Below are 16,634 nucleotides of genomic sequence, written 5' to 3'. Positions count from 1 at the left end.
AAATGGTTTACTTAGGAATCAGACCTACAAAATAGGTTGCGTGGCCCCTTCCTAGTTTCAAGAAACATCTTGAGTTCTCCATTAATGTTTGTGAAACCTCCATTGGGGTTTTGATTCACTGATGTACAAGGAAATTACCTATTTGGCCCAAGACCCCATGCATTCAGAAAGAAATGGTAAAACCTGAGCAGAAGAACCTTTTTTGGCTCCCTAAAAATGTGAAAAATTGAATTGAAATTGTCTTTGATGGCAAATTATATGAACAAAATAACCAGATAGCAGAATACTTTCCCAGATGGATAGTATATTTTCTAATAGGCAGGTGCTAATGGAACTTTCCCTCCCAAGGTTACAAGGAAATTATCTTTCCAGAACTAAAACTTTCTTTTGTTTTGTCATCAAATCTAAGAGAGAGATAGAGGTAGAGATAGAGATAGAGATAGAGATAGAGAGAGGAAGGGCATTGGGTATCTCTATGTTAAAACTTGATGTTCTTGATATCTTGGTTTTTAGGTTACTGTAATGCTCCAGGTCATTTTCAATTTGCTGAGTTGAAAACCCAAACCAATGAATCTGCATTTCCTATTGGGACATCTTTAAAGTATGAATGCCGCCCTGAGTACTACAGGAGGACATTCTCTATCCGGTGTCTAGCCAACTTGGAGTGGTCAGCTGCCCAGGATGTCTGTAAACGTGAGTAAAACCTGTATTGGAGCTTCCCATATCTATTGAATTATCCATAGGATCTTCTTCAACTTTTTTCAAATTTTAGAGATAAAACTCTACTTCTCAAAAGTGTCCAGGTAGGTGGATATAAGAGTTGTTGTTGTAGGTCATCCCTAATTATTAGTTGAAATGTTTATTTCATGAAACTGGTTTTGTTTTGTTTTTCAAATATATTTTATTGATTTTTTACAGAGGGGAAGGGAGAGAGAGAGTTAGAAACATCAATGAGAGAGAAACATCGATCAGCTGCCTCCTGCACACCCCCTACTGGGGATGTGCCCGCAACCAAGGTACATGCCCTTGACCGGAATTGAACCCGGAACCCTTCAGTCTGCAGGCCAACGCTCTATCCACTGAGCCAAACCAGTCAGGGCTCATGAAACTGCTTTAATAAATATTTGCAGGGGGAAAAAAACCTATTCCTTATGGGAAAGTAAGTAATGAACAACTTCAGACCAGGAAAAAAATTGTGAGGAGACATACACTGTTTTAATAACCAGGTAGGAAGAAAGAATTATATTGGTAGTATACAAGGCTATAATTAACCTCTATATTTTGTTGAGCAATTTGAGGTAGATATAAGACAGATGTAGGTGGGAGGTCTTTTTTAAAGTGGTGCTTAGAACGTGGCTGAACTTGAGACATCTGGTGAGGCGAAAATCTGTGGAACCATCAGAATTTCATGTCCTCTTTAGTAAGTGACGGTCACATTGAGACCTTCTGTACTACAAAAGTTCAGATTACTCTACCTGGCTCCAAAATTCTGTTTCTTTTCCACAGGTAAAGTATGTAAAACTCCTGCAGATCTTATGCATGGCATACTGCACATAGACACAGACATCAACCTTGGATCCAGAATTAATTATTCTTGTAATGAAGGGTGAGTTGACAGTAACATCTCTTGATTCAAGATTTGCAGAATAGCAATATGACCTTCTAGTCGCTGTTGGAAAGGGGAACTAGAGAATGACCATCTGCTTTTTAAAAATATGTATTTTTGTTGATTTCAGAGAGGAAGGGAGAGGGAAAGAGAAAGAGAAACATCAGTGATGAGAGAGTCATTGATTGGCTGCCTCCTGAATGCTTCACACTTGGAGATTGACCCTGAAACCTGGGAATCGAATTGTGACCTCCTGGCTCATAGGTGGATGCTCAACCACTGAGCTACGCTGGCCGGGCGACCATCTGCTCTTTAGAAGTCCAAATATAGGTGTTCAATTCCTGATTGAAATGAACAAAGTGTTGATGAGATTCAGAGGGAAATCAGTAATCTTCGTGGAAACCACAGTAGTGCATATAAGAAAAGGGAGGTTCTCTCCTGGTAGAAAGGAAAAAAATGAAGGGAGGGCATAATCAAACTATATAAATAGCCCTAACGCAGCTGGAACAAAAGGAAGGCCACTGAGCAGCTGTGTGCGAAAATAAATCTTAAAGGTAATTGCACCATTCGTTTGCCAGGGCTGCCATAAGAAAGTACAACAAACTGGGTGGTTTAGAACAGCAGAAACTTATTCTCAGACAGTTCTGGAGGCTGGAAGTCCAAAATTAAGGTGTTGGCAGGACAGGCTCCCTCCAAAGCCTTGCCTCTGCCCACTTCTGGGAGCCTCAGGCCTTCCTTGGCAGTGGCAGCATCACTCCCATTTCTGCCTGTGTTTTCCCACAGCTATCTTCCCTCTGTATCTGTGTTTCTACTCTGTGTGGATCTATGTTCAAAGTTCTCTCTTTTTTATAAGGATGTCAATCATATTGGATTAGGGCTGCCCTATTGACCTCATCTTGACTCGATTACATCTGCAAAGACCCTATTTCCAAATAAGGTCACACTCATGGGGACTTCAGCATACCTTTGTGAGGAACACTGTTCAACCCTATAGCAGAGTCTCCTGTGAAAATGTCAGTCATAAAGTGTCTACTGGTCAGTGGTCCTGCCCTTGGTGCTTACCCTTGCTCAGCATACAGTGGACCCTTGATCACGTTCTCTGTGTGAGCAGTGGAGCCCATCAGGGAATCTGGGCTACAATTGAGCCAGGTAAGCACTGAAAAATCACTTGTGGTCGTTGACATATGTATTTGCCACTCTAGGCCTCACAGACCACAGTACCTGTAATCTGACAAAGTAAAATTAGAATAAATCTAAACACTTCTCTCCTTCTGTGAGCTTTTTAAAGTACAATCAATAAATTTTCTGACTGTACCTTCTTCATGTTGCTTTACTAAATAGAAGTGGACTGTCCATGGTATGAACCAGCAAACCACTGAGCTTATGATAAGTCTCAGGAAATAGTGTAAAAGAGACCAATCTGAATAATCAAAAAGAATTTCCCCTTACAGTTACTTCCAAGAGTCAGGGAAAACTTTTAGAAAATAGCCTGGTTAAATTTTTAACAAGATTCAGTTGCACACTGCTTTTGTAAAACTAGTTGGAAATTGGGAATGTTTGCACATGAATGAAAAGCAAAATTGTCAAACTAAAAAAAAGAATCTGTGATAAACACACTGAATTATGTAGAAAATTAAAGCAGAAAGTAAGAAAAAATTAATCCAATTCTTCCAGAATTTAGTGGAAAAGAATAAAGAAAAAATACAAAAGAGAAGCTATGTTTAAAACAGACAGAATGAGGGTTAAAAATACAGGGAACAAAAATTCCCAAAGGGAGAATAATAAGCCATACCTTAGCCATCACTAGGGAAAAGTCTGTATTTCAGGAATAGAGATTTGACTTTGGGTGGCAAACACACAATGCAATATACAGATGATGCATTATAGAATTGTACACTTGAAACCGATAAAATTTTATTAACCAATATCACCCCAATAAATTTATTTTAAAAATAAAAATAACATGTCTTTAAAACTTTAAGAATTTAGGAAGGAAATTAAAAACTATAAACCTGAAAAAGAAATGGATGCATATTGGATAACAGTGATCCTTCACATCACTAAATTGCAGAAGATAGTGTCCTAATGAGCCAAGATAGTATTCATATCTAGAGGCTCTAAATATATATTGAAGGAAAATAATTACACTATTTAAGTATATACTCTGGGAAGAAAAAAAAACATAAATCCAGGCAATCCAGAAATAATTTTGTAAAGGGAAAATGAAACAGTACAAAAGTATTATCAGTGAGGTAGAAAATTTGTAAAAACAAATTTTAAAAAATCATGGCGAAAAATTTTCAACAGTTATGAAACCAAATACAATGACAGAACTAAGAGTTCCAAAGTAAAACTTTGCAATGTAATAATAATTTAATAACAACCTCCAAAGTCATAAAATGTATATATAAAACCAGAAAATGAAAGAAAGTAAGACAAGATACACTAGACTTCTATTACACAGGGAATGGGTAAACTATATATATTTTGATATTAAAATTGAGAAAATAGGTTTAAATATATGTGCTGTGTAAATACACTATATATGCACATGAAATGAAATTTCTAATGGAATAAAATTGGATACTAGTTAACTTCCCAATTAATAGAGCACCTAAAGGAGGTTCACCTATCTGGTTCATCCTATCTAATAATAGACAAATGGGGTAATTGACCGTACCTTCGCTACGCTTCCCATTGGCTAATCAGCGAGATATGCAAATTAACTGCCAACAAAGATGGTGGTTAATTTGCATATGTAGGCGGCAAGCCGTGGAGCAAAGACTGAAGGCAGCTCCGGCCTGAGCAGGGAAGGTTTTGAAGGCGGCTCCAGCTGGAGCAGTGATCAAAGCAGGTCCGGAGCAGCAAAGGCTTTGAAGGCGGCTTCGGCCGGAGAGAAGGCCTGGGTCCCCAGAGCCGAAGGAAAACCGGTGCAGGCAGCCAGGGGAAGGGAAGGCCTATTGCATGAATCTTTTCGTGCAACAGGCCTCTAGTATAGAAAATAAGAAGGAGGAAAAGGGAACAGTAAGGAATGTATCTCTCTCTTCTGCCAAAATAAGTCCCTCCTGTCTGTGGCAGATGTGTCTTATTCATTGCTGCGTCTTCATCTTTGGACACTATGAAACCGGTAGTCTAACTAATGATGACAAAAGCAAGATCAAAAACACCATTTAATCCCAGAATTCTGAATGGTTTCATCTTCCTATTGAAAGACAAAGGCTTCTAAATGGGATTATAAGCATCAAACACAAGAAACTTGCCTACATTAAAGTTACATAGCAGGGTTCATTATATGTGTATATCAAGAAAAATGCAAACAAATTTTAAAATGGCAATAAAATATGAGAAAAAAAACCATTTAAGAAATTAGCAAACTGGTCTACAAGAGGATTATTTTATTTTTGGTCCTGATACAATCCACAATGAAGTCAAAAATTAAGGTGCAGAGTACTGCCATGAGGAATTAAAGATGAAATATCCCTTTCCATAGTCAGAGGGTAGGAAAAGAGAAATAAGGAAACCCAGATAGAACAGGTGGAGGTTAGGCTGGTCCTTAGGCTTCTCCCAGATTGTACTTTGTCGAATCTGCCATGTATGTGTGCTGTGAGGAAGTTAATGGGAGGTGGATGGAATCATTTTCACTTTTTGCCTTTAGGTATCAACTCATTGGCCACTCATCTGCCACATGTATCATCTCAAACAATACTGCCATTTGGGATACAGAGCCACCACTCTGTCAGCGTGAGTTAACATCTCTTCCCATCGATCCCACCAGTTCACCCGAGCACCCTAGCATCGTGCCCCTAGAATTATGAAGACTCCGTCTCATCCATCTTGGCAATGATGTCCTTCCAATATTTGAACCAAGAGTCCTATTCTGAAAAGTGTTCACAATGTTCCAAACTTCTAGTTCCTCCTGGGTTTTCCTTATCTTGGGGTATAATTTAAAACAGCCCCCAACTTCCTCCTTTCTTGGTTGAACACTTCCCATTTTGAAGATCGTTGTCTTCAGTGAGGTCAACACAAAGTTAGTGAAAGTGGCCCAGCTTCCTCTCTGCCCACTCTTAGCAACAGGTCATATATTGAGGCAGTGGCTGTCTCCCTTCCTTCTTATTCTTTGAACAGTGACATGCTGTCTTCCTGGGAGTTGTCTGGAATGTGAGCTTCCTACACTTTGGGTAGGAAGAGCAATGAGCAATCACAAATTAACCAAGAATATCAAGAGGATACACCCCTGGGTTTGGTGATAATGTGAAGAAATCAATACTCTCACAGCCACAGGCTGGTAGGATAAGTGGGAACAAACTTTCTAAAAGGCCAATATACAATAGGTGTCAAAACCCTTAACTGTCTACATGCCTTTCATTGAGACATTTGATATTTTCTGATTTATTCTTTAAAAAATAATTACCATGTTTTTTTCTTGCAAGAATATTGCTATACAAATATTTACCTACATTATTGTTTGTGATAGTGAAAAAGCCAAAACAATATAAATGTTGAGCATGTTTCAAACAATGTTTCAGAAATAATGGTAGTTAAACAGAAGTGAGGTGATCCTTTCGAAATTAGGAAGAAAAGACAATTTCTGAATATATTTCGTTTTATTTTGTGCTTTAAAAATTTCTGTTTATCTGTTTTTAAAGCACTTAATACATTGGTATTTTGCATAGGCATATTATTTCCAATGCAATAAATACACATATATTGGGAAAAATAAAGGAACAAAGTATGTGTTCTGCAAGAAAAAGAAAAAATTTAAAATATGCCAGAATGCATTAGCCAAGAAAGACAGCTCTTCCAAGTGGAATCAGATAGACCATTCTTACACTGAAATATTATTAAGCCAACAAAGGTATTTTAGAAAAAATATGGTATGTATATATATTAAAAATTACACATTAAACAGTTAACCGTGTTTCTTTCTAGATAATAGATTTAAAGGTATTTTTTATATTGCATAAATTTTCTGCAAGAAATATCATCTGAAATATTTTCTTAAAAGTAAAAATAAATAAGTGTTCCTACTATAAGGTAGAAATGATAGAAAGATTTTATATGCTCGGGAATGCTTTAAAATGCCTAGGAGTTATTTGATACTTAGATGTTAGATTATATTAGTCTATAAAATTATCTGTGCTTCCTATCTTTGTAGGAGTAGCATTTTTGATACATTTTTTTTCCATTTCTCTATTCTACCATTTCCTGAGTCAATATTGGCAAAAATATCTATATCCCTAACATTCACATTTTTCTAAATTTTTAGCATAGACTAGTCACTAGAACTTATAGTCAGTTATTTTTATTACTTCTGAATCCGTGATGGGCAATATTGTGTCATGGGCAATATTGCATATTTTTGTTACCCGAGCCAGAGCTTTTTGTGTTTATTTATTTGATAAAGATGCTATACTAGTATGAATGCCACATCATATTACTCAGCAGTAGAATAAAGCCAATTGCCTTCTATAGCAAGATAAATGAATTAAGAATAGTGAAGGAACATAAAAGTTCTCATGTAACATGAGAAGCAGGAGGACTATATATAGACATTTATTGAACTAATGTTCATGGAGAAGAGCAGGAGCCATCATATTGTGATTACCAAATCTACAGTTGTGCAAAAAGTCTGTATGTTAGAAAAGATTCGACAAGAGCAGAAGTGTTGTGAAAATTCATATTTGGTAATTTGGGTTTTTTAAAATCTGGTTCCTAACATTTATAATTAAACATAACTTTAAGAAATTGAGGTTTTGTTTAACTTGACATCCCTTCACCAGGTATTCATTGTAAGCCACCACCAACCATCGCCAACGGATATTTCATTAGCAACAGCAAAGACTATTTTCCATACGGAATAGTGGTGACCTACCACTGCGATCCTGGAAAAAGAAGGGAAAAGTTTGAACTCGTGGGCGCGATGTCAATACATTGCACCAGCAAAGATCAAGTGGGCCTCTGGAGCGGCCCTGCCCCTCAGTGCATCGTACCTAATAAATGCACGCCTCCGCACGTTGAAAATGGAATAAGGGTGTCTGCGAACAGAAGCTTGTTCTTCTTAAATGACATCGTGAGCTTTAGGTGTCAGCCTGGCTTTGTCATGAAAGGCCCCTCCAGTGTGCGCTGCAGGGCCCAAAACAGATGGGAGCCCGAGTTGCCCAGCTGCTCCCCGGGTGAGTCTGACTAAAGCTTCGAGGGGGCCTGCAGGTGACAGGAGCTGTGGGCGGCCCCCCAGATTAGTGTTTGTTCTGGGAGGGAGATGTGTGGTGAGCAGGGTGAGTACATTTTCTAGGGGTGAAGCATGAAGCATGAAAGGAAGAAGGTGTGTGGGTGCCCTCACTCCAGTGAATGTGCCTTCATCCTGAAAAGCAAGAGCCTAATTCATCGGGGACGGGGACATTGGGGAGGCTCCTACTGAGCAATTCTCAGGGCAAAGCACCAGCTCTCAGTTAGTTAGAAAAAGGATGTGAACCTTCTGGTCAGCTGTGTAATGAGCACTCTCTGGGTTTTATCTATTGACTCTGTACAATCCTCCTTAGAAATAGTGCTATTCTCTTATCCATCTGACAGTGCAGTTAGCTTGGTCTTTCAGAGGTTAAAGAAATTGTCCAAATCACGTGCCAGGAATAGAATGCACGTGTGAGACCCTTTGTTAGATCGGGACCCCTCTCCTTATGAGTTTCTGACTCCTTGGATGAGTTAAGATTTAGCAAAGAATATTCCCCCATAACTGACAGGAACGCTGTGCCTGTTCTTCCCCCAGTTTGTCAGCGGCCTCCAGAAATCCTGCATGGCCAGCACAGCCCCAGCGACAAGGACAGCTTTTCCCCTGGGCAGGAGGTGCTCTACAGCTGTGAGCCCGGCTATGACCTCCGAGGGGCCGCCTCTCTGCGCTGTACGCCCCAGGGAGACTGGAGCCCGGCCGCCCCCACATGCGCAGGTGCCTACACTCACTCTCATCCTTTCTGCAGATGAATGTCTTTGCACCTCACATAGTGGTCTTACTCCTCCTTTATTTTTCTGTAGTGAAACCATGTGCTGCCTTCAAGGACCAACTTCCTAATGGCCATGTGCTCTTTCCACTTAACTTCGAGCTTGGAGCAAAAGTGTCCTTCGTTTGTGATGAGGGGTGAGTGTGAGCTTGCCAGGCCCCCTGGCTACTAAAATTGGAGTTAGAAGTTAATTCAGAAAGGGAAGGTTTGGTGTGGCTAAAAAATGAATTCAGGGGATTACATCTTGGAAGTGTGTAAGAAAAGTAAGAGTAAGGAACAGGTGGAAAAAATAGCATGAGGTATGAAGGAAAAATTGGGACATATATGAAATGGCTGGTATAAAGACAAATACAATGACTGGTTATGAATATATATGTGATGCATTGATTGAAAAAAATAATACTTTCCAAGCAGAGAAAAAGAAGAAGAGTTTGGAGAGTCCCAAGAAAAGTTTGATATGTAACAAAGAGCTTATTAAAAAGATTTAAGAGGATTTAGAATTATTTAAGTCATTTTTTAACCATCAAAAGGAAAATTTGGCATAAGAGTAAAAGCATAAGAATGGGTATTTTAATCTAATCACATATCTTCTGGTTAGTCATGTGCGGCTCTGAAATGGAATCGCGGTGGCTGGTGACTGTTTTAGGTAACGACATTGTTCATGTGAGCCTGGTGCTCTTCCCAGTGTGCTCATCTCTGCATGGGAAGGATTAAGTGTGAGCAAAGATGCACCAGACATTAGACCAGCAGCTCTCAATCTGTGGGTCACGACCCCTTTGGGGGTTGAACAACCCTTTCACAGGGGTCACCTAAGACCATCGGAAAACACATATATGATTACATATTGTTTTTGTGATTAATCACTATGCTTTAATTATATTCAATTTGTAACAATGAAATTGGAGGTCACCACAACATGAGGAACTGTATTAAAGGGTCAAGGCATTAGGAAGATTGAGAACCACTACCTTAGACTGTTTCAAAGAATCCTGGCAGGCACCCAATGACAGCAGCCAATAAGATTTAGGAGCCATCGGGGTCCCACATACATTGACCATTCTGGATGATTGCATACAAAAGTCATTTCTGATCTCCGTTCCCTTCCCCTAGAGGGCCTAGTATTCAAACTTACTCAATAGCCCAACGTGCCTTCTTCACAGCCATCACAGCCATAGAGACAAAAGGACAATCTTGTGCTCTCTCCAGGTACTCTCTGCTTTTTCCATCCAACCTGGGAACTGTTTTACTCACTGTTTCAGTATCAGAATTAGGAGAATTAGGAGTCTGTTGCATTAGAAGACTGGGTTTCCCATATGAGGAGTACATTTATCAGGTTTATCCTGAGATGATCAGCTAGAGATTCACTTCTCAGAATCTGGTCCAGGATCAAGGAGATGGCTGCTACGCTCTGACTGCCTTCTTCAATTCAGCCTGGAACTATGTGTTATGTGACCAACTAACTGTCCTCCCTAACTGGAGGCTGTGATTTGTCCAGATCAGTGGTTCTCAGCCTTCCTAATGCCGCGACCCTTTAATACAATTCCTCATGTTGTGGTGACTCCCAACCATGAAATTATTTTCGTTGCTACTTCATAACTGTAATTTTGCTACTGTTATGAATCATAATGTAAATATCTGATATGCAGGATGTATTTTCATGGTACAAATTGAACATAATTAAAACATAGTGATTAATCACAAAAACAATTTGTAATTATATGTGTGTTTTCTGATGGTCTTAGGTGAACCCTGTGAAAGGGTCGTTCGACCCCCAAAGGGGTCACGATCCACAGGTTCAGAACTGTTGGTCTAGATCAATATGGCCTCCAAACTTCTGCCACCTGTTGGTTTCGGATGCTAAGGTTTTCAGCCAGGCCTCAGAGTTTTGCCAACTGAAACAGCTCACCTATGCACTACCATTTTCTTTTTTAGATTCCATCTACAAGGCAGCTCTGCCAGCCATTGTGTCTTGGTTGGAATGGAGAGCCTCTGGAATAGCAGTGTCCCTGTGTGTGAACGTGAGTAGAAGGAATAACACTTTAGGACAATTCCTCCCTTAACCTATTTAGTATTTTGACTTATGGCAACCCCAATAGGGTTCTTCTATTTTCTAATCTGAATTATTGAGATATAGTTGCTTTTTTAAATAGTATTTATTTGTGATCAATTTGTTGTGATGCACGTTATTGCACATCATGTGTTTTGGGAACCATTTTGTCTGTCCCTGTTATTTTGAATTCTTGGTTCTAGGTGACATATCCTGCAGTAGTTGGCCTCTAGATCAGGAGAGATTAAGTAATGTGAAGCTTTGACAATTTTCTTCCTTTCTTCTTTCCTTCCTTTCCTAATTCTTTCTTTTCTTTTCTTTTTCTAATATCAGGATGTAATCACTCTACATTTTTTCTATCTACTGGCTAATATGAAAATATGAAACATGCATTCATTCGAACAACTATTTATTGAGGACATACTATGTGCTTGGTATTTTCCTAAGCACTGGAGTTATAGCAGTGAACAAGATAAGTTAATGCCCTGTCCCCATGTTATTTATACCCCAGTGGGGAGATGGTCAGGAAAAACAATAAACAAAGAAATGTTATGGAAGTGACAGATCAGAGCAGTGAAAGAATGAGGGGAAAGTTGGGAGCAACATCACATGGGGTAAGCAGTTTAAGACTCCTTAAACTCTCCAAACACATACTTAAATAAATTATGTTGAAAGATTCAGAAGTAATAAGCTGATTAAAACATGAGTCTCCTGCCACAGCTGGGTGGCTCAGTTGGTTGGAGCATTGTCCTGTACACCAAAAAGCTGCAGGTTGAATTCCCAGTCAAGGCATATATCTAGGTTTCAGGTCCCACTCCGGTCAGGGTGTGTATAGGAGGCAATCAATTGATGTTTCTCTCACACATTGATGTTTCTCTCTTTCTCGCTCTTTCTTTCAATCTTTCTCTCTCTTTCTCTCTCTCTCAAATCAATAAAAACATATCCTCAGGTGAGGATTTAAAAATAAAAAGACTCTCCTATGTGTAGGGTCAATAGAAAGTTCTCCTGTTCTACCCAATTATATTTTGCTCAATAAAGACAAGATTTTGCTTCATCTCTTGACCTTAAAGATTTTAATATATATATATATATTAAATATATATATATATATATATGTATATATATATATATATATATATATATAAAGACTTTAATATATATATATAATCACATTTTACTACAATGTTTATGTTACGAGAAATCTACTCAGACATCAAAATGTGCTTTTTATAGTAAAACTTATGAGAACATAGCTTACATACTGTTATCTGCTATCCAGTGTTTCTTGATGAGAATGATAAGTGGCTGTTATACTGGCATGCATGAGAGCTCAGTTATTGATTGGACATCTTATTTTCATGACTCTTACTATTGAAGTAGCTTCCTCAAAACACCAAGCCTAGTTAGAAATGCCAACTAGAAGTGAGGAGGGGCCTGTTTTATACAGACAAGCAGATACTAGAAAGAGGTAACAAGTGGAAGCCTGACAGAAAGTAAAGAAGAAAATTCTATCATAGACAGATCCATACATTTTAAAAAACAAAGCAATCTGAGTTGCTTAGAATTTTTACAGTGACCGCAGAGGCTTCATTTCGTTGTGTCAGCACACTGTCATAATCAAGATCGATGGCCAGTATCGAAAAGTTTCACATCTTTAAGGTGATTAGCACACGTGGAATACATTGTAAAAACATTTCTTGAAAATTTCTTCCTTGGAGGACAGTGACTTTATCTGTGCTCTTCATCACCATATTCCAGGCTCCAATGAGTGACTGACACAGAGTATGTGCTCAAGTAATATTTTCAAGTAGTTGAGCTAATTATCCTCTAAAGGATTATTATTATCCTTTAAAAGTCTTGGTATTTAAGTCAAGGGTGTTAAGTTTGCTTTATCCAGAAGACTTAACTAGCAGGAAGATTCAAGATAAGCAAATTTCTTCTGTACTTTTTCCAAGAAAAATGAGATCGAGATCTTATTTCATTTAGCCCATCTCATCAAAGACCTACAGCAAAGATACAGTCATGGGTGTTTTCTAGGTAGCACCAACCACAGCATCCTATGCCTGTAGAATACCTCTAGTGGGAGCTCCTCAACGAAACTAATAGCTCTTGCGTTCTTTCCAGAAATCTTATGTCCAAATCCTCCAGATATTCCTAACGGAAGACACACAGGAAAACCTCTGGAAATCTTTTCTTTTGGAAAAGAAGTAACTTACACATGTGATCCCAAACCAGACAGAGGGATGAACTTCAGTCTCATTGGGGAGAGCACCATCCGCTGCACCAGTGACAGTCGAGGGAACGGGATCTGGAGCAGCCCTGCCCCTCGCTGTGGACATCCAGGTCAGTACATACTATGCCCCGTCCCAAATGGCTCCAGAAATATCTAAAACAGATCTTCTAAAATCTTCCAATGACAGCATCATGCTAATTTGTGCACTTGACACAATTAAATGCAACATCGGTTATAAATGATTTTAAGATGTGTTAACACATAGGAGTCTGATGACGTTTGTTGCTAGAGAGTTGGTGAAAAGAGAAGATGGTGGGCGGTAGTTCTAATTATAACTAGCATTGGAAGAAAAATGTTTTCAAAGCATAAAAATTGAAAGCAAATACCTATGGACCTTAACTAGCATAAGTTATGCCATGTATAGTTTTTGGAGGGGAGCACAGTTCAGTAGAGAATAAGGCCAGGCAAAATCACTTTTTATTACCCATTTGACCCAAGACCCCTGTGCATTCTCTGTGAAAATGGAGCTGCATTATAGACAAACTACATAGATTGCTGTAGCCAATTTGGCCTAAGCTCTACATTAAAATAAGGCTTATTTGCTCCTTTGCCCCCAGTTATTTTAGTTGTTGAAATCTTCTCAGTTTGGTGCAAAGAAAACCACAAAGGAAAATGCAAAAAATAGAGTGTTAATTTCTGGATAAGTTTTCCTAAGATACCCAACCCCCTGAGACATCAACCTTGAGCAAGTGAATACAGGAAGGAAAAAATAAATTGTAGGAGGGACATTATATACTGACCACTGGGAAGCTCTGAGAGAAAAGAACAAATCTAAAAGGAAAAGGACCGTGTGCTAGTCACTCAGAAGTCATTTTGGCCCTACTCTCCTCCTCCCTCACCATAGCTTCAATCTGGGAGGCACTTAGAAGCTTGTTTACCAGGGTAGAGACCTGGTCCATAGTTACTGAATCGATAGCGAGAAACATTCTTCTCTTAAGTTTTATGATTATTTTTTTCATTAGAAACCTATCTAAGGTAGCAACTCTAGTTTTATCAGCTAGATTTTTTAGACTGGAGACCTGCCAGTCTACCTTCGTGTGTGATTTGGCCGTAGTAGTAAATTTCAGTCCCGGTGGGCACTCTTTGAAATAATTAGCTAGTAGAGCTAATATTTAAGCTCTAAGATAAAACTAAACAGGTAATATAGACGAATAAATTTCCTATAAAAAACCTTTCAAATAAGCCACATTTTTAACTTGAGAAAAATCAGTGAATTACTTTCAAGAGATGAGAAGTTGGTCTGCAAATCCTCCAACAGAAAATGCTCTGGGTGCAGAACTGGCTGTCGTATAGCCATAACTATTTGAATAAATAACCTGAAAGGAGGTGGAGGGCAGCCGAAAGAGAAGATAAAATAGGAGGTATTGCCCAAACCATGTGCATATGTTTTCTATTTTTCCAAGCTTTGTACTGTTTTGGATTCACATTATTTGACCCTAAATCTAATAGGCCATAGGAGCATGGAGCGAAAGCTAGAATTTGATTTAATTTACACTTCAAACAAATCTTTTCTTATAATAATAAGTGTAGTTTTGTTAGTTTTATTTTAAGGAAATGCTACTTATTTCCTCCTTGTGTTGAAATGGTTTACTTAGGAATCAGACCTACAAAATAGGTAGCATGGCCCTTTCCTAGTTTCAAGAAATACCTTGAGTTCTCCATTAATGTTTGTGAAACCTCCATTGGGGTTTTGATTCACTGAAGTACAAGGAAATTACCTATTTGGCTCAAGACCCCATGCATTCAGAAAGAAATGGTAAAACCTGAGCAGAAGAACCTTTTTTGGCTCCCTAAAAATGTGAAAAATTGAATTGAAATTGTCTTTGATGGCAAATTATATGAGCAAATTAACCAGATAGCAGAATACTTTCCCAGATAGATAGTATATTTTCCAATAGGCAGGTGCTAATGGAACTTTCCCTCCCAAGGTTACAAGGAAATTATCTTTCCAGAACTAAAACTTTCTTTTGTTTTGGCATCAAATCAAAGAGAGAGATAGAGATAGAGATAGAGATAGAGATAGAGATAGAGATAGGAAAGGCATGGGTATCTCTATGTTAAAACTTGATGTTCTTGATATCTTGGTTTTTAGGTTACTGTAATGCTCCAGATCATTTTCAATTTGCTGAGTTGAAAACCCAAACCAATGAATCTGCATTTCCTATTGGGACATCTTTAAAGTATGAATGCCGCCCTGAGTACTACAGGAGGACATTCTCTATCTGGTGTCTAGCCAACTTGGAGTGGTCAGCTGCCCAAGATGTCTGTAAACGTGAGTAAAACCTGTATTGGAGCTTCCCATATCTATCGAATTATCCATAGGATCTTCTTCAACTTTTTTCAAATTTTAGAGATAAAACTCTACTTCTCAAAAGTGTCCAGGTAGGTGGATATAAGAGTTGTTGTTGTAGGTCATCCCTAATTATTAGTTGAAATGTTTATTTCATGAAACTGGTTTTGTTTTGTTTTTCAAATATATTTTATTGATTTTTTACAGAGGGGAAGGGAGAGAGAGAGTTAGAAACATCAATGAGAGAGAAACATCGATCAGCTGCCTCCTGCACACCCCCTACTGGGGATGTGCCCGCAACCAAGGTACATGCCCTTGGCCGGAATTGAACCCGGAACCCTTCAGTCTGCAGGCCAACGCTCTATCCACTGAGCCAAACCAGTCAGGGCTCATGAAACTGCTTTAATAAATATTTGCAGGGGGAAAAAAACCTATTCCTTATGGGAAAGTAAGTAATGAACAACTTCAGACCAGGAAAAAAATTGTGAGGAGACATACACTGTTTTAATAACCAGGTAGGAAGAAAGAATTATATTGGTAGTATACAAGGCTATAATTAACCTCTATATTTTGTTGAGCAATTTGAGGTAGATATAAGACAGATGTAGGTGGGAGGTCTTTTTTAAAGTGGTGCTTAGAACGTGGCTGAACTTGAGACATCTGGTGAGGCGAAAATCTGTGGAACCATCAGAATTTCATGTACTCTTTAGTAAGTTACGGTCACATTGAGACCTTCTGTACTACAAAAGTTCAGATTACTCTACCTGGCTCCAAAATTCTGTTTCTTTTCCACAGGTAAAGTATGTAAAACTCCTGCAGATCTTATGCATGGCATGCTGCACATAGACACAGACATCAACCTTGGATCCAGAATTAATTATTCTTGTAATGAAGGGTGAGTTGACAGTAACATCTCTTGATTCAAGATTTGCAGAATAGCAATATGACCTTCTAGTCGCTGTTGGAAAGGAGAACTAGAGAATGACCATCTGCTTTTTAAAAATATGTATTTTTGTTGATTTCAGAGAGGAAGGGAGAGGGAAAGAGAAAGAGAAACATCAGTGATGAGAGAGTCATTGATTGGCTGCCTCCTGAATGCTTCACACTTGGAGATTGACCCTGAAACCTGGGAATCGAATTGTGACCTCCTGGCTCATAGGTGGATGCTCAACCACTGAGCTACGCTGGCCGGGCGACCATCTGCTCTTTAGAAGTCCAAATATAGGTGTTCAATTCCTGATTGAAATGAACAAAGTGTTGATGAGATTCAGAGGGAAATCAGTAATCTTCGTGGAAACCACAGTAGTGCATATAAGAAAAGGGAGGTTCTCTCCTGGTAGAAAGGAAAAAAATGAAGGGAGGGCATAATCAAACTATATAAATAGCCCTAACGCAGCTGGAACAAA

The 16,634-nt window shown here is 38.7% G+C and overlaps 1 protein-coding gene across 1 annotated transcript; it reads left to right on the top strand.

The window, feature by feature from the left end:
• Positions 1 to 513: 513 nt before the first annotated feature.
• Positions 514 to 16,123, top strand: LOC111824615 (complement receptor type 1-like; the record flags this gene model as incomplete). Its single annotated transcript, XM_023749119.1, has 10 exons — positions 514 to 693; positions 1,507 to 1,606; positions 5,262 to 5,347; positions 7,387 to 7,779; positions 8,370 to 8,546; positions 8,633 to 8,735; positions 10,531 to 10,616; positions 12,770 to 12,988; positions 15,031 to 15,210; positions 16,024 to 16,123. Coding segments are annotated over 10 exons (1,624 nt in total), but the record flags the coding sequence as incomplete, so codon positions are not given.
• Positions 16,124 to 16,634: the final 511 nt, after the last annotated feature.

The sequence above is a fragment of the Myotis lucifugus genome, unplaced genomic scaffold (assembly GCF_000147115.1).
Source record: "Myotis lucifugus unplaced genomic scaffold, Myoluc2.0 scaffold_2967, whole genome shotgun sequence".
Lineage (NCBI taxonomy): Eukaryota > Metazoa > Chordata > Mammalia > Chiroptera > Vespertilionidae > Myotis > Myotis lucifugus.
This window is presented reverse-complemented; position numbering and strand designations above follow the sequence as displayed.